Source organism: Liolophura sinensis, chromosome 8 (assembly GCF_032854445.1).
Source record: "Liolophura sinensis isolate JHLJ2023 chromosome 8, CUHK_Ljap_v2, whole genome shotgun sequence".
NCBI classification, from domain to species: domain Eukaryota; kingdom Metazoa; phylum Mollusca; class Polyplacophora; order Chitonida; family Chitonidae; genus Liolophura; species Liolophura sinensis.
Window position 1 is genome coordinate 22,242,895 of NC_088302.1, and position 26,234 is coordinate 22,269,128.

At 40.7% G+C, this 26,234-nt stretch overlaps 1 protein-coding gene across 1 annotated transcript; it reads right to left on the reverse strand.

Moving 5' to 3' along the window:
* Nucleotides 1-592: 592 nt before the first annotated feature.
* LOC135473319 (low-density lipoprotein receptor-related protein 6-like) lies at nucleotides 593-22,739 on the reverse strand. The gene is made up of 5 exons (XM_064753168.1): nucleotides 22,460-22,739; nucleotides 21,863-22,056; nucleotides 20,826-21,264; nucleotides 1,120-1,372; nucleotides 593-745 (listed from the first exon to the last, which is right to left on the reverse strand). Exons 2-5 carry the CDS (start codon nucleotides 21,918-21,920, stop codon nucleotides 593-595), a joined length of 903 nt encoding a protein of 300 aa, XP_064609238.1. The 5' UTR covers nucleotides 21,921-22,056; nucleotides 22,460-22,739.
* Nucleotides 22,740-26,234: the final 3,495 nt, after the last annotated feature.

Consider the following 26,234-nt stretch of genomic DNA (forward strand, 5'->3'; position numbering starts at 1 on the left):
AATTTCTGAGAAATATATAACCACTTTTAATTACCATAATGTAAAACAGCTTGTTAAGAAAGCAAATATTATCTCAAACTGGTTACATACAATGAAACATTTGAAAGTTTTAAAATATTCATCGAATTCATACATTCGATGCACATTTAATGTGTTGGTGATACATGTTTTATTATGCATATACAAGTCGGCTTGTGTGGTAGATTCTTGCGTGATGCTTGAGTCGCTTTCAACAGTACTCCCATCTGGCTGTTGTAGCTTGCTGGCGCTATATCGGGCATAGAATTCAGAGATTATTCAGAGGGGCGATTTGGCTAGGTGAGATGAAATGGACCCATGGCGCAATAGGAGAATGGACCAATAGAGCAATGGGGCTCTTTGGATAGGAGCGATACGAGGTGGCTATGAAGCAATAGGGCGATCAAGCATTTCTTTTAGGATATAATAGTATTCAACTATTCGAAAAGCCAGGTCTCTTTCCGACCATTATATTATACTAACCAAAAAAGCACCAATTAAATCAAAAATGATGTACCGTTCGCGGTGGCCTAATCTGCCATTACAGTGTTGCTATAAGGAAGAACATTTAACACTAACTTTTCAGGGCAGGTTGGTTTTCCTCGGCGTACACTGCTATACTTCTCGGACTTCCGTCATCACTGTCGATCCTCTTAACAATGGCACCGGAAGTTGAATTTAACATCAACACTTCGTCATATGTCTGGTCAGTCACGAACAGGAAATTCTGTTCAGAAATAAAGAAATCATACGATTAATACGAAAGCTATATGTACCGTACTCCAAAAGCGTTCCACACGGGCTGTGTAAGACGCTAGTGGGAAAACTATCAGACAACAGTTATCAAGTAATTATTACCGAGTGCGGGAATATGAAAATAATTTTAAAATTTACATACCTAAACCAAAACAAACAGTCTACCAATCAACAATTCAAGAAATGCATAATAAGCATAGGTGATAAATCTACGAACGTTAAACTGTAGTCAGCGAGATCTAGATGCAAGTTTGAGATTCCAGTCTTCGAGGTATTTTAATTGATCAATTCAGTGCGATAATAATAATAATAATGCTATTGATAAAATTATTGATCACATCCAACCTTGTAATGCGCGATGCCAAAGAATTCCACTGAGTTCATTTTCCGAAGAACATTGCGGTCTTGGCCATCACTGTTGCAATATTCCACAGTTTCCTTCACCCTATCCACCCAGTAGATCCTTCCCGTGGCAATGTCAATGGTCAAGGCCCGGGGCTCGTACAGACCGTCCAGCACTATGACCTGCGGAGATGCTCCTCCCAGACTGGCACGCTTTATCAGTGAAGTGCCACCAACCTCCGTCCAAAATAAAAACCTGCAAAAAATAATGTGATGAAAGTTCAGCTGAGAAAGGTTTAACATGTTCAAACAGTAAAAGAGCTTAACGTTTTGTATTTGCACGGAAAAATCCTCTTAGCTGAGTCGGGGGCCTCCGTGGCTCAGTCGGTTAGCGCGCTAGCGCAGCGTAATGACCCAGGAGCCTCTCACCAATGTGGTCGCTGTGAGTTCAAGTCCAGCTCATGCTGGCTTCCTCTCCGGCCGTAAGTGGGAAGGTCTTCCAGCAACCTGCGGATGGTCGTGGGTTTCCCCCGGGCTGTGCCCGGTTTCCACCCACCATAATGCTGGCCGCCGTCGTATAAGTGAAATATTCTTGAGTACGGCGTAAAACACCAATCAAAAAAAAAAAAAAAAAAAAAAAAAAAACCTTAGCTGAGTCGATAAAGATTGGAATAATTTTAGGTTGAATATCATGTCTTTGCAAAGGTGAAAAGTCACAATGCACAACATGCCCATTAGTGAAAGATCACAATGTATGTACTTACACATATGTGAAAGGTCACACTGAATGCCCATAAGTACAAGGTCACAATGTATTTATATACCCATAAGTAAAAGGTTACAATGTATGTACATATACCAGAAGTAAAAGGTCACACTGTGTGCGCATAGCCATAAGTAAAAGGTCACAATGCACGTACATACCCATAAGTAGAAGGTCACAATGTGGGTAGATACTCATGAGTAAAAGCTCAATGTATGCACATACCCATAAGTAAAAGGTCTCAATGTATGTACATACCCATAAGTAAAAAGACACAATGTATGCACATTCAATAAGTAAAAGGTCACAATGTATGCACTTACTCATAAGTAGAAGGTCACAATGTATGCACACACCCAAATGTGAAAGTTACAATGTGTGTAGATACCCATGAGTAAAAGCTCAATGTGTGCACATACCGGTACCCATAAGTAAAAGGTCACAATGTAAGAACATACCCATAAGTAAAAGATCTCAATGTATGCACATACCCATAAGTAAACGATCTCAATGTATGCACACACCCATAAGTAAACGGTCTCAGTGTATGCACATACTCATAAGTAAAAGGTCACAATGTGTGTAGATGCCCATGAGTAAAAGCTCAATGTGTGCAGATACCCATAAGAAAAAAGTCACAATGTAAGAACATACCCATAAGTAAAAGATCTCAATGTATGCACATACCCATAAGTAAACGGTCTCAATGTATGCACACACCCATAAGTAAACGGCCTCAATGTATGCACATACCCATAAGTAAAAGGTCTCAATGTATGCATATACCCATAAGTAAAAGGTCACAATGTGTGCACATCCCCATAAGTGAAAGGCCACAATACATGCACATACCAGTAAGTAAAGGGTTAAAATGTATGCACATACCCGTAAGTATAAAAGGTCACAGTTTAATCAAATGTCAGCGGGTAAACGATCACAATACACACGCCTGCACTACTTACACATCATCCCAATATGTGTACAGACAGATGCCAATAAATAAAGAAAAATAAAGCGAAAACTCTCTAATAAAAAACTGAAAAATATTAAATCTGCAACAGAAAACACAGCCGATGTTTTTATCAGTGAGTAAGATGCATATGGACTAAACATAATTAAAAAGAAAAAAATGTTTTAGGTCAAGATTTATTTATTTTCTATTTCATTCGTGTTTATATTTCACTTATATGATGGCGGCCAGTATTATGGTGTGAGCAAGAAGGGAAGAGCCCGAGGCAAGCCCTTCACCATTTACGGAGCCCCACCTTCCTTAGGTCAAGAAGAAATGTTATATGCCCCGGTGAGGGAGACATAGCAAATTAACTTTCAGTTTGTTATTTTTACTATCCATACAGAAGTTACTCTCGTTACACTGTATGTCTTTGATTAGACAGTAATTGCTAGACATACCAATAACTTTCTTGTGTTTATCAAAATATGTCAAGGTGTTGGTTTTAGCTGTCAGGCTTCACAACTGATTGCCCAATATCACCAGGTCATTATGTAATATAGGTAAACGGCATGTGTAGAGATCGGGAAAATGAAGTTAATCAATTTGGTACTAGAAAATACGAGACCAACAATGGCGCCCAAACGGTCCTCTTCACAGTCTTTACTAATAGGCTATCGTAAATACTACGCTAGCATTGTCACAAAGGCAAGAATGGGTGATGGATTACACAGCTTGGGTTCGAATTATGACAGAGTTCCTCATAGCGAAGTCTTAAAATTTGTTTTGGTCATTGCATTCAGTTTATTACTCGACATCTTGGTCACTGCATAGAACATCTTATGCAACTATTCCTAGAGTCCTGTGTGGTATATAGGGCTATTCCGAAAAGAAGACGGCCATTTGTGCTTAATGCAATCGATACGCTTGACAGAGGGACTACCTGACATTATATAGCCAATGGCGTCATCCATACATCTAAGTGTCTTTCTAGAAATTTTGAAGAGTTTTTCGCAGAAAAATTACGCAACAAGATACGAAAACTGGTTTTTGTATTGCAATGCTTGCATGGCTAACCTAAAAGCTTTTCTTTCTTAACCGGCCTAATTACAGAACACTTTTTTAGGAAAAAAACTAAGTATCATTAAATCTAAAAATCCCAAGATAACTGTTTATATACATAATTTTTAAGAAGCTTACAGGTCCATTTAGCGACAAATAAATCTTACAAAGGCCTCCTATTCCTCGTTCTTTGTGTAGTCTCTGAACACAAGCTGCAATTTTGTGAATTCTGGAAACAGTAGGGGAAACCCCCCTTGGCTCCTATAAGCCAATCGTATGTTTGTATTTTCATACAATGGTGTCAACAGTGATCACGTGCAAAAGCTTTCTTGCTTTGTGCAAATACACTCTGTTAAAAACTTCGACTTGATGATAAGCAGCACGCTCAACTATAGATGTTGACGGCCTTAAGGGTTAAGGGTTTCATACCGCCTTAGTAGTGTTTGTTGCGTAACCCAATACCGCTGAACCTTGGGTCGTACCGCGACAAATTCCAATGGCCTAATGCGCAGCATTGAAGGAAGTTGACGAGATACGAAACAAGGTTCAGTGGTAATAAAGGTGTTCAGGTCTCTTCTACCTTACACAAAAGAAGATATGGTGGCAAAAAATTATTTTATTTATTTGACCGGTGTTTTACGCCGTACTCAAGAATATTTCACTTGTTCGACGGCGGCCAGCATTATGGTGGGTGGAAACCGGGCAGCGCCCAGGCGAAACCCACGACCATCCGTAAGTTGCTGGAAGACCTTCCCACTTACGGCCGGAGAGGAAGCCAGCATGAGCTGGACTTGAACTCACAGCGACCACATTGGTGAGAGATTTCTGGGTCATAACGCTGCGCTAGCGCGCTAACACCTAAGCCACGGAGGTGGCAAAAACGGCATACTAGTATTTCATGTTGCTATCCTCTTTCACTCCCTCCGCAGAGTTCATGCATTTTAGACAAATGAACGGGAAGTGTGGTTCCAGAGAAATGGGTGAAGGAGTTCGAACCATTCCTAGTGAGATTGGTGTATATATCTACAGTCCCTACTCCACTCCTCTTGGACAGGTTCTCCTTTCTCAACTCCTTACCACAGTAGGTTCTTAAAGTTGAAATGTTTATGGGAACCTGATCAGTTGGTGAAATAAGTTCGTATCAACTACAGCTTGACATGAACTGCCATTTTTACCACATTACATGTAAAAGGAGTATCAGAGTTTGACATGATTAAGCTTATAGTGTCATACTATTATAAATGAATATTTTCTTATTATATTATATGTAAATATTGGATCTGAGCTCGCCCTAACTAAACTTATGGTATCATAGTTGCATTATTAAAGGCGAAGAAAACATAACGTTATATCGTCTTTGCATAAAAAAATAGTGTTCTAAATAGGGATGTCATGCTTGTCTAATAAATTTATATGAATGTAAACTTGTTGTTTATATCCACACATTTGCATTTAATCTGAATTCTGATAATATTCAAGAAAAAATCAAAAATGTAAATATGATCAAAAAACCCAGTTGGCCACATTTGTAAAGTGCAAAGACTAAACTCTAATGTAAATATATTTATTAAACCTGTTTTACATCCTCATTTACAACATTACTGTCTCAATAATTACAAACACTCGCTAACTGAGACACACTGAAAGTAAGCGGGTATATCAGAGAATTCTCCCATGAAGCGCTCACTGTGGGTGACATCGCTGTACCAGCTGGAGTATTGGCCTATCCTGCCCTAGAAAGCCAGCCTTTTATGACAGCTTGTGCAAGGCAAATCACGATGTTATTTTTTCACTATATGCGCTTGTTTAAAACAAGAAAAAGATAAAAATATTGATACTTTAATTATAGGCCTACAGGCCAAGCTAAACCTATAGCCGAAGCCACGATATGTACAGAACAGAGGCTTGAAAAAAATGCCTATCCCTTAACCCAGCAGGACGCTGATTGGCTGAAATACGAAGGCGCCAAAGCTGCAAAAATTGCGATTGGCCAGCTGTTTCCAGCGGGCGCTATATAAACCGGTCAGAAACCGTGCTCAGAGAGAGATGATCAGAATCATCGAAGTGAACAATGAATGAGACTGGACCAGAGACGGGAAGCGGAAGGTACGGGAGCCCGGGCTGTGAGGTTGTCTACTGCACCGGTAGTGAATTCGTCTTAACCCGGTGATTGGGAAAGAAGTGTTGCCCAAGTGTACTTTGGCCGTGAGGGTCGCCGCCGCCTAAAGGGTCGCCGACGACGGAAGGGTCGCCACCGACGGAAGGGTCGCCGCCGACGGAAGGGCCGCCGCCGATGGAAGGGTCGCCGCTATCGAAGACGGGTCGCCGTGAGAGTCGCCGCCGAAGCGGGGTCGCCGCTACCAAAGACAGGTCGCCGCCGCCAGGAGGGTCTTCTTTCAGAGGCATTTAAGAATTGGGATGGTGTAGATTGACAGAGGCATTACTTATGGATAACAACTCCTGGATTTATTGTGTTGGTGACGTTTCGATGTAGGTTCTTACATCGTTATCAAATCATATGGTTTGATAACAATGTAAGAACCTACATCGAAACGTCACCATAAGTAATGCCTCTGTCAAGCCAGGAGGGTCGCTGCCGCCAGGAGGGCCGCCGCAACCGAGGCCAGGTCACTGAAGGGTCGTTTTACATCGACGCTGTGTCCAGGAAAGAACTGTCGTTCGAGGGACCACTGCGGAGCCAGCAACCAGGCCGCCTCTATTTCTTTCTCATTAATCAATGACCATTGTAAATCGCGCTTATTACATAAACGTATAATTGTTATTCTTTCATTGCATAAACTGTGTTGTGTCTCTATTTAGTCTCTACCCAGCCCCACTGATCGGGGTTCAGTGTCTTTGCCACCGCTACTCAACTTGGTTGCGCACAAATACCGCTCGGCGCACGTAACCAACTTGCCGTTTCCAGCTTACATTGGGTGAGAACCTCCACAATACCGGAACATCAGTCTAGTGTATATATACCTTTGTCATTTCCTTTCCCAAAACACTTACCATATCGTTTTCCGGGTTGTGTTCTACAAATCATGCTATCCAATATTTAAAGTCGATCGTTGTGTGGCATTATTTACTTGAAGCGTTAAACACTTCACCGCATTAGGCTTTATATCTGCAGGATTGTTTTGCATCTACTGACCACTTGTCTTCCTCCACACCCGTGTATGGGGTCCATACAAGAATGGAACATGGATGATTGCCGTTTGATCTTTGAAATAATAATGCTGTCTTGCATTTGTGGATAAAACACCCACGACGATAACACACGCATGTCGATATGAAGACAGTCTTTCCATTTATTACAGACCTTGTAACTGGGAACCTGACCTAAATCTGACAGCTGACTGTCAGTGAGTAGGAGAAGGTGTGTTGGTGGGTGTGGGTGGATGCGGGGGATGGTTAGTGAGGTTGGGGGGGGGGGGGGGCTACACTCTTTTAGATTAATTTTAAAAGTTTCAAATGGTTTGATCCAACTGGAAAGATGACTGGCCTGATTTCCCAGATCCCCGACGAGAATACAAACCATGTGGCACCTTCAGGTTTGAGTCATACGAGGCTCTGTAAGATCATTTTTAATGAGCTTTCCCAAGTCATCGGCGGTTATGTGGTATTGTTTACAGGAAGCATTCAACACTCCACCACTATTAGGCTTTATATTTTCAGGATTGCCTTGAATCTACCAACAGCTTGTCTTCCTCTTCACTCGCGTGTTGGGTCCATACAAGAATGGAACATGGATGATTGATGTTTGATCATTGAAATAATAATGCTGCCTTGCATATGAGGATAAAACACCCATGATGACAACGCACGCCAGACTTTCCATTTATTACAGACCATGTGCCTGCTTTGGCGGGAACATGACATAAATGTGACAGCTGACTCTCAATGAGGAGGGGAAGATGCGGGGGGTGGGGATACACTCTTTTAGATTAACATTATAAAGATAGTTTTGCAACACATTACCATGGGCATTTCGAGAAAAAGGTAGTAATACGTGTACATTCACGTATATATCTCAATAAATTAGCTAAACCGGGCTTTAAACTTTACCGTTCAAATGCCTTCAAACCCACTGATATATGTACCAGACGACCTTGAGAGAATATCGAGCTCTGAGGAGTACGTTTTGCTGTGAAAGGTTAAACAATGTTCGCACAGAGAACAAAGTTTCAAGTGGTTAGATCCAACTGAAAAGATGACAGGCCTGTTATCTCAGTTCCCCGACGAGAATACAAATTATGTTGATCTCATCTGGCACCTTCAGGTTTGAGACAAGCTATTCTCTGGAAGGTCATTTGCAGATTCAAAATCATGCATACAATTTGTTCAGTGTCTTAATAAAGACATAGATTAAAGAGAAGAATTGTCAATTTCCCATGTGTATTTATCTACTAATCACTCTAAAGGTATGCTGAAAAGTTACGAATGATGCACGGTATGACATGGCCTCAGTCAATACATTTACCAGGCACCTCAACATCCATCCCTCGGAAACCTCACTCAGTTCATCCTGACAAACTCCATATTTGAACGTGAGTGAGAAAAAATATGCAATGTGGATTACAAAAATCAAGACCCCATGCACAACACCCGCTGTTGGTACTCTTTTTACAAATTACTACCAGGTAATCAACTCACAACAAAGAGCAGGATTAAAATATTTTAGAAGTTCACAGCTCGATAATAATATATTTTAATGAGCTTTCTCAAGTCATCGACGGGCTTACAGGTACATAAAATGGCTAATGAATGAACGATTTCCTACAAAAACCTTTTGAACCAGGTTTTATTTTTAATGTGGCAACAGAAGCTGTTAAACAGGGCTTGGTCAGCAGGAGCCAACACCAGACTCTTCTGGCCATATAAAGATCTGTAGTGTGTAACGCGTGTTTGTCATCGACGGGCTTACAGGTACATAAAATGGCTAATGAATGAACGATTTCCTACAAAAACCTTTTGAACCAGGTTTTATTTTTAATGTGGCAACAGAAGCTGTTAAACAGGGCTTGGTCAGCAGGAGCCAACACCAGACTCTTCTGGCCATATAAAGATTTCGAAGAATGGACTCTAAAAACATTGGTATTCTTAATTAGATTCCAAGCCAGGATTTCCTCATATTTTGACAAACACGCGTTACACACTACAGAATTCAACAGCAAGTGTACCTCGACACCGGCCGGTAGACTATAAAACCTCCACAACTGTCAGAGCCTGGAAACACGTGTGTCCGCTCGGGAATATCGTGAATTAAGTAAGTAGCTGTGTATATATGTCAGACTGTGAAAAACTTTGATTTTCTTAAAGAAAGATTTGTATCGAGTCGTGTCGCTGTTGTCGCACAACCATCGATTTTTCTCCAGAATTATTTCTAGCGTGCGCTCGTATAGTGTTTTACTGCCAACCGGTTTACACAACGATGTTTAAAATCAACATAATTTTTCCAGACAGTCTTCGTGTAAGTTGTAAATGTCACGAGTTCTTATTGTGAACTGGGTGTATACAATGTAACAGTATCAAGGGGAATAACTGAGTTAGAATGGATTCGCTGAACCGAATTCTGCAGTGACCACGTTTCGTGGTGACCTCGCCAAATTCACCTCCGAAAGCGCGTCATAAACACACCTTTTCGGAACGATTTCCACGGTGTTTTTGTTACGGCGCAGACTTAGTTCAGCCTGTAGGTTTTGCTCACGCTACTCATCACTTCACGTTATTATGATGGATAAGGAGGCATGGGTATGAACATTCGATCTGATCGGTTGTCGTTTTCTTCTGTGTACCTTGTGAGAGATGTTTACCACAATACAAGTGTACCCTCGCATCTGTCCTTTGTTATTTCCCCTCAGATCGGCTTACATCTTTTGTTGTCAGAAGTGGGATGTGTCGGAAAAGATGGATGGAACGGGACAGGATTGACTGCACAGAGAAAACGTCTTTAGGAATGTTGAGCGGCAACCCAGGTGACAGATTTAGATTTCAGATACATGGATTTACCTTACCATATGGTACAAAGGTGTGGATGCTCATGCATTGCGTGAATTGTTAGTTATTATATGTTTATTGTAAATTTGTAACAAAAGTATTATCATGCAAGGCAGAAAATGTACAAGTAAACAATCCGAACCAGATTTAATTGATGAGCTGGAGGCTCTTAGAAAGGAATTTGCTGAGGTTCGTATGCAGAAAATTAGAAGTAAAAAACGTGAGTCAATGGCTCCCATAACTGTAGTCGTGCCTAGAGAGAGGCGACTGCAAGGCTATAACGGGAAGGAGGCAGTGGAGGACGCCATTGGATTGTACGAGTTTGCAAGAATGCCATTAGAGCTATATAATGCCCCGGCGACCTACCAACCGTTGATGCAACATGTATACAAAGATGACATATTCACAACCATTTTGGTGTACCTTGGTGACACCATCTCTTACTCTAGATCCGTAGGAGAACATTTGGACAGATTAGAAGTTGTGCTCCAAAAGCTACAAAGCTACTTTCGCAAGCGTTTCACCTACCTGGTTCACGAGATTTCAGCCGATGGTGTTGAGACCGATCCGGAAAATATCAAAGCCGTTGCTGGATGGCAGACCCTTCAAGAATTCCAATGAAGGCTTGGGCACGGTATTGTCTCAGGAACAGGATGGGAAAATTAAGCCGATTAATATACCGATTGCATATACCGGTAGAGGTTTGCGAAAGTCCGAGAGAAATATGGATAACTACAGTGGCAAAAAGCTGGAGCTCTTAGCTCTTACATGGGCTGTGACCGACAAGATTAGAGATCATCTCCTCGATTCCAAGTTTGTTGTATTTACTGACACCAATCCATTAATCCATCCAAGCCGAAACTGTCAGCTGTCGAACAACGTTGGGTTTCTGTTTACATTGTAATATTGAGTCACTGAGTCTGTTTTCTGTTGCTGTTTTCAATACCGTAACAGAAATTGGGGGCTTGTCCGGGAACTGATTGTTTCCCTTTTGTTTTGCACCGGATATTTGAAGTTAAACATATGTGAGAAGCGATTGCTTAATTTTAACGGTAAATGATTCAGTGGCTAAATATTTACAATGGGAGATTTTGATCCTAAACAGTTTGTTAATGCGCCCGATCAGGATGTTTTTGAGAGTTTAAAGAAGGATGACTTGGTTAAGTTAGGGACATTTTTAGGTTTGTCCGTAAAGTCTTCATGGAGGAAAAGAGATATGCAGTATACTTTGTTGAAACATTTAGTGGAGATAGGTGAGCTTGATAGTTCTGCATTACCCTGATTATTCTGCATTATTACTGATTATGAGTTCGAGGGTCAGTCTGATGCCGAGCTTAAGTTTAAGCAGTTTGAGTTAAAGTTGAGATTGGAGAAAGAGGAAAGAGAGAGAGAGAAAGAGAGGGAACATGAGATAGAGTTAGAAAAGTTGAAAATGGAGAGAGAGAGAGAGGAAAGAGAGAGGGAAGTGCAGAGAGAGGAAAGAGAGAGGGAAGTGCAGAGAGAGGAGAGAGAGAGGCAAGAAAGAGAGAGGGAAAGAGAATTGGAGTTCCAAATGAAAAAGTTAGAGGTTGAGAGAGGTGAGAAACCGGGTCCTTCCGGTAGACAGGATTCAGGATTTGATGTGACCAAATACATTCAGTTAGTTCCATCCTTTCAGGAAAAAGAGGTGGATAAGTATTTTCTGCATTTTGAGAAAATTGCAAATGGCTTGAAGTGGCCTAAAGAGTTCTGGACTATGTTATTACAGAGTGTGCTAATTGGAAAGGCCAGGGAAATTTACACTCAGTTAAGTGTAGAGACTGCTTCCAATTATGACTATGTGAAAGAGGTAATTTTGAAGGGTTATGAATTGGTGCCTGAAGCTTACCGCCAGAAATTTCGTAACTATGAAAAAGGTAGAGATCAGACATACGTTGAGTTTGGTCGAGCTAAGGAGCAGTTGTTTGATCGCTGGTGTATAGCCAAGAAAATAGGCAAGGATTTTGAAAGTTTGCGTCAGCTTGTGCTGGTAGAAGAGTTCAAGCGTTGTATTCATAATGATGTAATGGTGTTCGTTCATGAGCAGAAGGCGAGTACACTTGAAGAGGCAGCCAGTTTAGCTGATGATTATTCCTTGACACATAAGGTTACATACACGGGTAAGCCATTTAATTCATTTACACGTAGAAATACCCAGTCACATGCAACAGGTAGAGGTAGCTCTATACAGAAGAGTTCTACACCAGGCTCCAATGGTTCTACAGCTCATGGTTCACGTAGTTCAGATTGGAATGGTAGTCCTCGAAATAGGGTCACTTGTAATTTTTGCAAGCGGGTAGGTCACGTGATGAGTGAATGTTACAAGTTGAAAAGGATACGGGAAGCTCAGAATAAGTCTAAGCCCACAGGTCTTTGTGTTACAATGCACAAAACATTGCCGGAAGTTACATCAGCAGTTAAAAGCAGATCAGAGTTAGCTGATATGGGATTGGATAAGATTCCCAAATGCTCTATGGATAGCTTCGCTCCGTTTATCAATTCTGGTTCAGTGTCGCTTAGAAGCGACATGTCTTGTGCTACCCCTATAAAGATATTAAGGGATACTGGGGCATCTCAGTCTCTGTTGTTGATGAATACTCTGCCCTTTTCTGAAGAGTCATACTCTGGGGTTCGTGCCCTTATTAGAGGTGTAGAGTCTAGTGACTTTGTCAGTGTTCCCCTTCATGATATTTATTTGTCATCAGATTTGATATCTGGACCTGTCAGGGTAGGCATTAAGCCTTCATTACCTTTTGAGGGTATTCATTTGTTGTTGGGAAATGACTTAGCACATGATAAAGTTACTGTTGATCCCTTAATGGTTGATAAGCCTTCTCTGAATTCAGTCACAGAGCCAGTTGAAAGCGAGATAGCGGGTTTATATCCGTCCTGTGTTGTTACAAGAGCTATGTCTAGAAAAGTCAGTACAGACCAGGGTAGTACTGTTGATTTGAGTGAGACTTTTCTCAACAACATGTTGGATGGAGATTCTTCCAAATTAGACAGCCAGCAGGAAGTAGATACTAATTTTGTTAGTGGTGATCAGCCATTTTGTAGGACTGAGTTGATTGCTGAACAACACAGTGATCCAAGTATTTCTTGCTTGTTTAATGATGCAGCTAAAGATGGTGAATCTTTACCTGACCCATGCTACTACTACGTCAAGTCTGGCATATTGATGCGGCAGTGGAGGCCTCCCGATGTTTCGTTGGAGGATGAATGGGCAATTAAGCATCAGGTAGTTGTGCCCAAGTCTTATCGTAAAGACATACTGACCATAGCGCATGAAACGCCGTTAGCAGGTCATTTAGGTGTTAATAAGACCTATCATAAGATTCTCAGTCATTTTTATTGGCCAGGAATAAGGATATATGTTACTGAATTTTGCAGGTCTTGTCATGCATGTCAGTTAGTGGGGAAACCTAACCAGACAATCCCCAAGGCAGCCTTGAGGCCTATTCCTGCAATTGGTGAGCCATTCAGTAGAATCTTAATAGATTGTGTTGGTCCGCTACCTAAGACAAAGTCTGGAAATCAGTATATGTTAACCATAATGTGTACTTCAACTCGTTTCCCAGAGGCAATTCCACTAAGGAATATTACTGCCAAGACTGTAATTAAGGCTTTAGTTAAGTTCTTCACCATGTTTGGTCTGCCTAAGTCAGTACAGTCAGACCAGGGTTCAAATTTCATGTCTGGTGTGTTCCAACGAGTTATGCATGAGCTAGGTATTAGCCAGTATAAATCCTCAGCTTATCACCCACAAAGTCAAGGAGCACTAGAGAGATTCCATCAGACACTGAAAAGTATGATAAGAACTTACTGCTTTGAGACAGGGAAAGATTGGGACGAGGGTGTACCTTTGTTAATGTTTGCTGTAAGAGAGTCTGTACAAGAGTCACTTAGATTTAGTCCATTTGAGCTTGTGTTTGGCCATACTGTGCGTGGTCCACTACAGTTGTTCAAGGAAAAGTTTTCGTACTAAGCTCAACAGAGTATGTGAGTTAGCCAGAGAGAATCTTACAGCTTCTCAGAAGAGTATGAAAACTAAGTATGACAAAGAGACAGTAAGACGCAGATTTGAAGTTGGTCAGAAAGTACTGGCCTTACTTCCAGTTAGCGGTAAGCCACTTGAAGCTCGTTATTTTGGACCTTATGTAGTAGACAAGAGGCTAAGTGATCTTAATTATATTATTTTCACTCCTGATCGGCGCAAATCTAGACAACTTTGTCACATTAACATGTTAAAGCCATATGTAGACAGAGATAGCACTGATCTCAATGTTGTACATCCTAGTGGAGTTGTTATCTCTTGTTTTCCAGTGCCAAGTTGTAAGAGAGAATTAAAGCGTTTTTTGGGCATGGCAGGTTTTTATCGTAAGTTCTGTAGGAACTTTTCCTTTGTTAGTGAGCCATTAACTCAGCTGTTAAAGAAAAGTGCTAAATTCATGTGGTCCATTGAGTGTCAGATCTTTTGATAGATTAAAGGCCATGCTAAGCAGCGGTCCCATACTTGTAGCACCTGATTTTAATTTGCCATTTAAGCTAGCTGTTGATGCTAGTGATATATCTGCTGGGGCAGTTTTGTTACAAGAAAATGAAACAGATCACGTTGATCACCCTGTATGTTTTTTCTCTCGCAAATTTGACAAGTGCCAGAGAAATTATTCGACAATAGAAAAGGAGTGTCTGTCCTTGATTCTAGCATTACACCATTTTGAAGTATACGTGACTTCAAGTTACCCCATTGTTGTGTATACAGATCACAATCCCTTAACCTTCTTGCACAAACTAAAAGGTAAAAACCGAAGATTGTTACGGTGGAGTTTGCTTTTGCAAGAATTTAATCTAGAGATTAGACACATAAAAGGGAAAGATAATGTGATTGCTGATTGTTTGTCACGTGTCCAGTTGGTTTTCTGCAGCTTTGTTTTTTAAAGACTGTGGTAAATGTTATTATTTTTCATGATTATGAATATGTTAAAGAAAGTTTTATGCAAAACTTTCTTTCCCTGAAGGGTGGGGGTGTTATGTATGACTATTTAACGTTTTCGTGTACTGTTAGTCTGCGGACCTTTGTGAAAGCATAACAGGCCCTGTTATATATGTACAGCGCGGACCTGATGGAAAGCACCTTGTTCAATGCTCTGTTTATTTAACTGGCTGTTCATTGGCTGTTAATTCTATGTTTAAAAATAGTTGAATCCACCTGGAGCGTATATAAGCCGTGTTTTCTGTGCAGAGTAGAGGTATTTTGCTGCATCCACTGGGAGCCAGGAGAGTGTGCGACGCTCTCGTATCGAGTCCATTATATTGATATGAGCTGGTGATGCCAGTTTCGTTTGGGAGGACAGATTTTTATGCCGGCACCGTTTGTGTACCACAGTTGTACTGATGTCTGGTTTATGTGAATTTCTGCAGAAGTCACGTTTATTGGTGTTCGGATCTTCATTATGATTATACAGTGTGGACTGTGTAATTTGTTTAACACGCTGACCTCACCTGACCGACAAGGTCGTCAAGGACTCTAAACTGAAGTTTTCAGTTTTGTAAAGGTTTTTGTAAAGCTTCTGCCACAAGGTGACATTACTCTACGTCTCTGAACGGCTCGTTTGTGAGTTTCTGCGGGAGCTGTGACCGTTCTAAAGTGGATTATACCTCCATGCCTGTATTTACCCTGTGTTGTGCTCTGCGGGTGTGACGTCATTCAAAGGCTTGACTGTTCCAGTTCTGTGTAACCTGTGTACTGTGTTCGCGTTCGCTAACCTAGCGAAGTACCTGACTGGGACAATTTGTGACTTGTGTGAATTGTGTGTTTATCCCATGGTCTTTACGTTGGATCTCCTGGAATACGTTCCTTGGGATGCAAAGGTGAACTGGAAACTTTTAAAGACCGGTAATACTGATGTGTATGTTTTTTTATGTTGTTGTTGTTGAACTGTCTGTAAAACTGTACGTCTCATTTTATATATAAAGCATTGTTTACATTGTAATATTGAGTCACTGAGTCTGTTTTCTGTTGCTGTTTTCAATACCGTAACAATGTCAACAGTCAACGAAAACCCACACGGGAAGAAAGCCTGGAATTATCAGTTACTGGCCTGCATCTTCTGGGACAATGGAGCAAACTGAACAGGAAAAAGGGAATACTGAGACGCAGAGTCCAACTGCCAGAAGGTGGAATTACCAATCAGTTGGTCTTGCCTAAGTGCCTTGAAAAGGTGGCATTGGAAAATTTACATGACAGAAACGGCCATCAGGGTTCTGACAGAACCGAGAACCACATTTCCCGTTTTTACTGGCCTCATCTACATAGAGATGAGTTTCATGGATTGATCAGTGTAGTAGAGGCTGTGAGGACGCCCATGGGAAAGCTGACTGCATCTCGTCCGTTGGAGGTTATAGTAACTGATTTCAAAGATCGTTGTGGCAGTGCCAACTCGTAATCAACAAGCAGATAAGGCAAGTTGATAAGGCCCTGGTATCTGAATGGTTTGGAACCCCAATGCGAATATATAGCGATCAAGGGCGTAATTTCGTCGTTGATAGCAGCGCTCTGCAAGATGTGCCGTATCCGGAAGTCTCGATCATCGCGTGTCACCCACAGGGAAATGGCCAGTGCAAAAGGTTTAATCGCACCCTGCACGATCTTCTGCGCACTTAACCAACCTCTCAGAGGCGCCCTTGGCCCGATCACATCAAATATCTTGTATATGCTTATTATGTCTCTTTTCAATCGAGTAATGTTTTCTCTCCTTCTTATCTCATGTTTGGGCGCGACCCACATTTCCCAGTGGGGACGTCAGGGGAAGAAATAAGATACAGGATACTTGGAAACCAGATATCTGCAAGGTCAGTAAGAGAATAGGGGACGCTCCTATGTCGTTGAACCGGCGGACGGTTTTGGTGTTAGGCGGACTGTGAATCGGACTGGACTTCGGATATGTACCCTGGCTCTTCCTGGGTGTGAAAGTAATCAACCTTCAGAAACAATGAAGTTCAACACCGAAAGCGCAAACAGTAAACAAATAACATGGACGGATATTGATTCAGGCAGTGAGCCGGAAGTAGAGCCAAGACTACAGATGGGAAGCATTCTAATCCTCTCCACCTCCCGAGAAGAATCGATCTTTAAACCACGTGGTTGATCGTGTGCCTGAGGTCAGAGCACCCCAATGTGGGCGTAGGTGTGAACTGTGTGTATACAGTGTAACAGTGTCAAGCGACACATTCACCTTTGAAAGCGCGCCACAACCACACCTCTTTGGAACGTTTTCCACGGTGTTTTTGTTATGGCGCAGACTCAGTTCAGCCTGTAAATAAATTTTGCTTATGCTACCCATCACTTCAAGTTATTACAACGACAGATTCTATTGGCCGACGTTCAGTTGAACACAGCTAATCAATACATATATTACAAGTGCGATGTACCCACGTGTTACAAACAAAAATGCCTGAAACGCCTGTTTTTCTGCAATTTTTATGTAGGGCTACCAATGTGTGCAAAGTTTTAAACGACATTGGCATGACTGAAAAAACAGCTGTCCAATCTCACAAAAAGTTAAAATCTTTTCAAAAACCGGCCTCTCACCGTCTTCCCAAGCTGGTGCGGCTCACTGAGGTGTGAACTACTGTCACTGATTGACTACGGGTAATCCCCTACTCCCAACAGAGAATGTACGACCCAAGACAACAGCCCCGACAAGGCATCATCGTATACATTTTCTAAAAATGCGTCTGAAATCATTGAGAACATACGGTATTATGCAAAAACAATATGTACCAAGAGATTGTCCCAAATACCCACCATACAAAGATTTTTCCAGACTTAAAACATTTAGTGAATATCTGCACATACTTTAACAACTATTGTTTGATAAATTAATATTTGAATTCTTTATTTAAGTAAATAGTGTGCCTTTATGCTATCCATTTACTTCTGATTTTGGGTTATTATTTCTTACTTCGTGACCCTTTTAGTGAAAATATTAGTGCAAATGTAAATGAATGGTTTTTTTCTGCCTTTACATACATGTAGAATATGAACCATTGTTAAAGAAATATAGACAGCAGTCCTCTGTTAGTGTAAGATTAATTTTAGAGATTTTTTTACTGCTCCAGCCCTGAATTTCATAAGAATGAGGTGATTTTTTATCCTGTTGACCCGCTGCTTGTAGTATGTGTGGGTCACTTGATGTAAACAAGCAACGTGCACCGTCTCCTGGAGAAGCGTGGGACAGCAAGGTTCAATATTTGTTTAAGCAACAGTTTTAGTTGTTTCACAGAGTTGATTATGTGTGTTTTTGATAAAATGACTACATGGCAAGGAGAGGGAAGAATTTAGTTGGAACATAGCATTAACTGTTGACTTTGTGGTAGAGGACTGTTGAGTGCGATGAATGATCGAGTGAATGAACGCTGCATACCTGTCATCTCATTGCTCATAATCTGGGCTATAGATTCGTACGCGGCCTGTCTGTGGTTCCTCTTGGAATAAAATGGACTCGAGACGTTCCACAGGCTCTTATGAGGCCCTTAATATCCGATAACCCGCTCATCATCCGCTGAGGAAAGCTCTACGGTTCTTCGCCTCGATAGAGGAGGCGCAATTGTTTCTAGGTCGCTGCGAATACGACGTGACCTTCAAGGCCCGCTCTGATTAGTCAAGCTCTCCAACAAATCGCAAAAAAATGGAGAAAATAGAGCTATTTCGTACAATTCGTACCCGATAAACTGTATGCGTCACAAGTCGGTCCAACTCGCATGTTGACACGTTAGCATTTGTAGCATAATTCAAGTGAGGGAGTGAGTGCTTTGGGTTTAACGTCGTACTTAACAGTTTTTCACTCATATGGCGACGAAGGAATCCTTAAAGTGCATGTGATGTTGCAGGACGGATTTCCACCGCTCTTTTATGTCGTGCTGTTTCACTGAGACGCACGAGTCATTATACTGAAAGGGTGAACCAGTCGTTGCACTATCCCCTTCATGCTGAACGCCAAGCGATGAAGTTACAACTTCCTCTTTTAAAGTCTTAGGTGTGACTCAACCCAGGATTGACCCTGGATCTACTGCCTCCCACAGCGGACGCTCTACCCCCTGTGCTTTCGGGACAGGTCGTATAATTCAAGTTTTATATGATAAAATCGTGTGAACGGGCCTTTAGGCCATATAGCAGTTGACTTAAATAATTCAAAGCTACGTATGCATAACGTCGTGTCTTGTTAATGCGTGACGTGCAAATGTAAAAGTTTACTGTACATGTATTATGATGTCATACCGCTGAGCTCAGATTGGAACGTCTTGAAACATATGTTTGTTTTTCAACGTCATGGCGTCTGGGTGTAAAATATAAAAAAATGTAAAAACAATAGCCATATCTATGAACTCTGCGAAATAACACTTTTATCACGGAAGGAAATTCCGATATGTTCAACTTTATATAAATCAGAAAAGTAAATCTAACAAGTAAATAAACTCAAATTCTTTTATTTGTAGCATGAAATGATATTATTTAAGGGCGGTAAACGTACCGACCGGTGTATTGAGTGACACACTCGATGTGGTTTGAAAGGTCATCTCTATTTAATGTGTACATTTGCACACGGTCCGCAACTGACAGCGGGGTATAATATTAAACAGTAGAGGGTGAAATGTGTGCGACGACTGATGATTGGTCCATTGATCATTTATTCTGCATATTTAACAGCATATATACATACATATTATTTGATTACTTTTTACTGGAAGGGCGATAATAAAGCCCAGGAGGACTTGTTCTACACAACAGGCCTATGCAATGTCCTGTAGTAAAGTGAAAGAGACTCTATCTATTTGTGATCCAGTTGCATGGGTATCACAAAGAAAGAGGAGACTGCTCATCAATTTAGACTTAAAAAGTCAGAAAGAAATTATAGTGTTGTTGTTGTCATGTGTTAATTTATTCCATTCAAAATCAAACAATAACGTGCGAAAACACACCGGCAATTGGTGATTATACAATGGAGAAAATGTTTATGAGTGGGTATATCTAAGCAAATACATGACTTCTTGTTACTTTTTCGGCTCCCGGCGTTCTGTTTTAGCCATGGTGCTACATGTAGATGTGCAGCTACTGTTTTCAATGAACAAGAGGTCGGAGTTCCGCTGTTACATGTGATCATTTGTCAACTATCACCATGCCGTCGCTGGTCCAGTTTTACTCTCTATCCTATATTCTTTTGTATTGCTTTGGACTTGAGGGGTACTGGATTGATGCTACAAGGGATTAGGGATGGGCTGTATATAACCTCAGCCAGTTCGTCTCTAACATCATAGAGGATAATGACAGGAAGCCGATCACCGTTTACCTATTTTATTTGACAGTTGTCTTACGCTATACTAGAGAATTTTCTACGTATATGTTGGCGGTCAGTTTTATGGGCGAGAAAGCCATAGTGCCCGGTGTAAACCACATTTTGATTACTATATATATGCCAGGGTCCTATTTCCACCACAAAGGTACAATCATCCTGTTACAAGCTAGATGAGCACTCATTCAAATTCAAATTAGAATAATTCAACAAGTTAAGAAAATGAATTACGATGTATAAGTAATAACTATTTACACTACATTTATCTTCAAGACATATGTTCACGGTTGACGGACACTCATTTTAAAGATGCTATGCTCGTTTTCTTGTTTCTTTTTTTTTTACGGCAGCCCAAACTGAAAGTGCCACATTTAAATTAATTTGCAAAAATTCAGACTCAATATGGCCTTTCTTAATACCCTATATATTGTAAAAAAAATCCTTCGGTGCCAAAAACAATTTTATTCCAGGAAAAAAGAAAGAATAGGGATGGTAGGACACAAGTACATAATGGAAGAATTTCAAACAACCCCCAACGTAATAGTTATAACTCATGAGAACTTACCCTCTTTTTGGATCGACCGCTATAGCCAAGGGAAAATCAACGTCTCTCTCCACTAGAACTTTGTAGTCAAACTGATCACTCCTGTCCAATGACTTCATGGCAATCCAACCGAAGAATCCGTCTACCCAGTACAGGTTTTCATTAGACCAATCGACCGTCATCTGCAGGGAATCGCCCACCCCAATGTGAATTGTTCTGTATGAATTATCACCGATATCCCACTGGTGATATCTTCTATCTTTAAAATCAGCAACGTAAACTACTCCAGCGTGGTAGTTCGAGCACACAGAGTAGATAGCGTTTTCTCCTTCCAGGTCTATTCTTTCAACTTGAGCACTGGCTCCAGAGATAGCAGCCGGATCTCCAGAAACTAAGGCCAAATCATGATCGTTTGGAGAGACCGGCTTCAAACTCCAAATAAGGTTTTTCTCAGTGGAAACTGAAGAGATATTGAACCGAGTTATTAGAATTAAGGCGATTATTGTTTATTTATTTATTTAGCTGTTGCTTAATGCCACATTCAAGGTTTTTTCACTTTTACGATGAGGGTCAGTTTTATGGGTGGAGAAAGCTGGCTGTCTCACATATGAAGTACAGAACTATGCATAATGATGTCATATTACAGGAAGAAAAGTGGTCTTGAACGAACTTTACACTGCACATTCGTCTACACGGTTGTCACAAAGACTCCTCATGTCTGCTGTAAGAACGGAAGAATGTACAAATCCCCTGTCCAAGCCCGCGATCGAACCCACGCCTCGCATATCCACGTGATTGAAAGACAAGTTAACGCGATGGATGCAGTCCGTACTTAATTAACATTTATCTATAGCATTGGTCTTTCTTATGTCACACTCAAGATGTCTGACTTTTAAGATTGTTAGGTCTTGAGTCCGGTACTAGTTATGTTACAAAATGTTTTTAATCTATGATTATATTACAATTTGCCGATAAGACCGGTTGACAATTTAACATTTGCCTTTTAAGTGTGTAGCGAACTGAAATCTTGTTATTAGCTTGAAATTCCTTGTACTTACTCGCAACACAGGTGGGAATTAACATCAAGATAAAGCATTGTTTCACCGAGAGACGCATCTTGCTTCTTTCATCGGCTCAGACATCCGCCCTTGTGCAATAGTTAGACGAGCTACGTCATTATATAATGGGCTTCAGCCAGCCTTTATTGACGGCTTCTGAAGTTTATGGCGTGAGTGACAATAGTTGTGGATGTCTGTAAAGATTTGTATTAAGACCACATGAAAGGCCTTCATAAATCCGATCAGGAAGTTATACAAACTTTAATATTCAGTTTATTCTTCGGCACGATTATTCTTTTCAGGAGAGTTTCAAAGTATAAAATCTTAACTCAGGTAAATTTACAAAAGGTCGTATTTCACCGCTTGCTACTGCTCGCTGCTGGTCTTGTTTTCTAAATAAAAACGTCCTGAAGAAACCGGGAATCCGCTTGGACTGTTTCTATTCTCCAGCTTTGGGTTTTTTTGTTTTTTTTGTTTTTTTTTTTCCTTTTTTTTTTTTCTTCACACGCACAACTGGTCAATTAACGGGTAATTACCTGTAACTTGTACACACATTGCAATACTTTGTAAAACCATTAGGCAACACAGCGATCTCACCTCAGTGCTGGTACTGCTGGTGGTTAAGATGTCTCATAACAACTAATGGAACGTGTCTTTATCTTTAACCAGGGACCAGTTTCACAAAACGGCGTACGACATTTTTTTATCGTTCATTTGTGGTACGATATAACCACTGGTGTCTTTCTCCTCTAGATCAGGTATCACATAACACCCAGTCGTGTTTTTCTCGTCTAGGTGTCTTCCTTGTCTAGTCTCGATATAACATAACAACAAATTTCTCGTCTTGAACAGATATTACTTAACAACCAATGGTCTCTTTCTCCTTCAGACCAGATATCACGTAATAACCAGTGATGTCCTTCTCGTTCAAACAAGAAGTCACGCAACAACCAATACTGTCTCTCTCGTCTAGACCAGATATCACGTATCAACCACTGGTGTCTTTCTCCGTCAGATCACACGCTCAGTAAAAACTAGTGATGTCTATCTCTTTCAGGCCAGATGTCATGTAATACCCAATTTTATTAACACCCAATGGTGTCTCTACAGACAAATGCCGGATCTGAGATAAATCTAATTGTGTATTTCTAGAGCGGAACGAGATCACACGTAACAATCGATGGTTTTTCTGTACACCAATAGCGGATTCCAAATAACAACCAATAGTATCTCTATGTACATGTGTACAGGTTCTAAACGTCAAGTAGGACATGCCCTATTCCACTCTAAGAGCAAGAAGGAGCGTTCCAAGTCCATGATAGTAAGACATATTTCTGAAACAATTTATACCACCAATTCCCAAAGGAACATGTAATAAATAATATAAAACAGCAGATATAAAACTGGATCAGTGCCAGATGTTTTCTAACAGCCAATGGTGTTTCACTGGCGAGAACAAATTTCGCGAAATATTTTACATTGTCAAGTGTCACGCAACATCCAGACTTAAAGTAAACATACGGGGATTACCCATTATGACGAACTCACAGCGATCGCACTGATAAGAGGATCCGGGGGAGATTGAGCTGCACTAGGACTCTAACCACTAGACACCCATTATTTGGTCTGCGAAATTCGTGCAACCATCTTCCTGGTACATGTCGTTGACTATCGTAAGACGTAATACGTCATGTCGGTAATTTCACTTGGCGAGTCCATAGTTCTCTTGAGGGTCACACATAGAAAAATAATGTCTCTTCACGTGATCTATTTCAACAAAGGCACGGTTGGCCCTATGTTAGCATAGTCTGACTAGCCCTGCCACAGGAAGACACTGTATATATGTACTTACACCTAATGACTCATCGTCATATGAGTGAACAATTGTTAAGTACGACGTTAAACCCCACAGCATATAGATATCAGACGTACATGGTCAACTTGGGATAATCTACAAAAAATTAGAACTGCCTGCAGATTCACGCCTTCTAAGCGGTTAAGAGTGTGTACGAATGATTTTCAGCTTCGGTTTCATTACAAAGCAGTAATGACAATATATGACGATGGCTGACTCAGCCATTCTACAATACAGCGTGCATGTCTACTAAGCTACACAGTTCGCTTTGGGAAATAATGGACACGTATCTAGAGAGTTAAAGAGTATAAAACTGTCAGTCTAAGTCAAATGAATTGCCTTCAATTTCTATTTCTGATGATGGTGATGTCTTTTAAACACTTCTAGAGAGCAATTGCAGCTTGAATATGTTCAATATAAGCTTTCGTGCTGTTTGATTTACAGTAACTTACTTATTTACTTAACTTAAAAACCCTTTTTCTTCACTATATTTAAAAGGGTTTCTGACAAAGGCAAAAATCACCGACCCGAGATAACCACCCGAATAGTACAAGAATATGTCTAGTTTTTCTTCAGGAACAATTTAAAAATAGTTATCATGTGTAAAATCATTTGTGAAGAACCATCTCTGGATCATTCTAATGCGTTTTAATGGCTTTTTAAGCGCTCAAAATTATAGACCTTTGGAAAATATGGTCCTAAATATCCACCTTAAAAAGCTTTATTTCTAGGATACGTCTCTCTTTCCAATGAATGTATGTATGTATGTATGTATGCTTCGAGTTTAACGTCGCACTTGCCCACTGTACAGCCATATGACGACTAGGAGTCATTTGGTGTGTGCACATACATTGTAATCTTGTGGAAGGGCAAGTTCATGCCACCATTGTGCTGATGCCACTAAAGTATCAAGCCGAAGACATCAGACATGACACCGCACTCAATCACATTATACTGACATCGGGCCAACCAGTCATATTTCCTTGCTCTAAACTCTCACTGCTGAGCGTCAAGCTAGGCAGCAGCAAGTGCCGTTTTTAAAGTCTTTGTTATGACCCGACCCGGGTTTCATCCAGGAGTCTCCCAACTTCGAGGCAGACGCTCTAACCATTAGGCCACCGAAGCGGTGCCACCTCGCAATAATAAACAGTTCAAACTGCCTGCAATTCAATGGCTTCCAAGAAATTTCTACCAATAGTTACTACTAACCAACCGGGTATATATTACCATATAACCCATACGTTTTATACTTCTGATATTATAATTTCCAGAACTGTCATGGGATTTTGAAATATGCACTGAATATCGTACCTCCCCGGGTCCGAGTCTTTGCCTTACCGTACCAAGTATACTATAATGCAACAGGCCGTGACGTTAAATTGTGGTCCTTAGGTGTTGAGTTAAAATTTTGCAGTCTATAATTACATTACAAACAATCGCGGCGCAAGTTGTAACATTTTAACAGCAGTCTTCGCCTGATCTATTTGATTCATTTTATTTCATTGGTATTTTAAGCCGTACTCAAAAATATTTCACTTATAGGCCTACGACAGCGGACAGCGTTATGGTGGGAGGAAACTGGGCAAAGCCCAGGGGAAAACCACAACCATCCTCAGATTGCTGGCAGACCTTCCCACGTACATCACCTGATCTATTACACACAATGGTGCCCTACAATCTGCAGGTGGGCGCAATAATGTGTGACATTGCTTTGTCGTTGTTTGTGACCATGCCAGATTGCTCAACTAGGAATAATATACAGTTTGAACTGCCTGCAGTTCCATGGAATACAAGCAATTTGCACGAATGATTTTCAGCTTCTGCCTCAGTAAAGAATCGTTTGCTACATGACAATGCTTCAGTCAGTCGTTCTACAATACTGCAATGCTTGTATATCAAGATAGGCCTACTACTCTTCGCTTTCGTAAATTAAAGTGTTACATTGAAGCTTGTCATAGGGGTACACTTCACGATTGAATATTTAGAAATCTGAGCCTACCGAAATCAGCCACAGTGTAATTAGTATACATTATATTTACAAAGGGTTTAGTTTGTTAAGAACAATAAATCAAGAAGACCCACGATAGTAAAGTTAGCCAAAACTGAACTGTTCAGACGGTAAATCAGAGTGATAATCGTTTGTTGATCTTCCAAGTAAGCTCAGGTTTCGACAGATTAAAAAGTTTGTACTTTAATATCCTATCTCTGCTGACAAACTTCTAACATTTTTTTCTTCCCATTTGTACATCATTTACAGTTACATCTTTCATTTCTGCAGTCGTCATGTTTTGAAGGTCATTTTATAGTTATGCTTGCAACCAGAATTGAGGCTGTTGGAGTTATTTCCCTTTGCACGACCGCGACCCACTGCGTATCGATCAATATTGCGGACTGCACGCACTGCTGCACTGTTAGAAACATGTAAGTTTTGTACAGGAAATGCCAGGAGATTTACTCTCCAGGTAATTTAGATTTTCATGTTATTTTTTATTTTGTGTAAAGTCAATGTATTATACG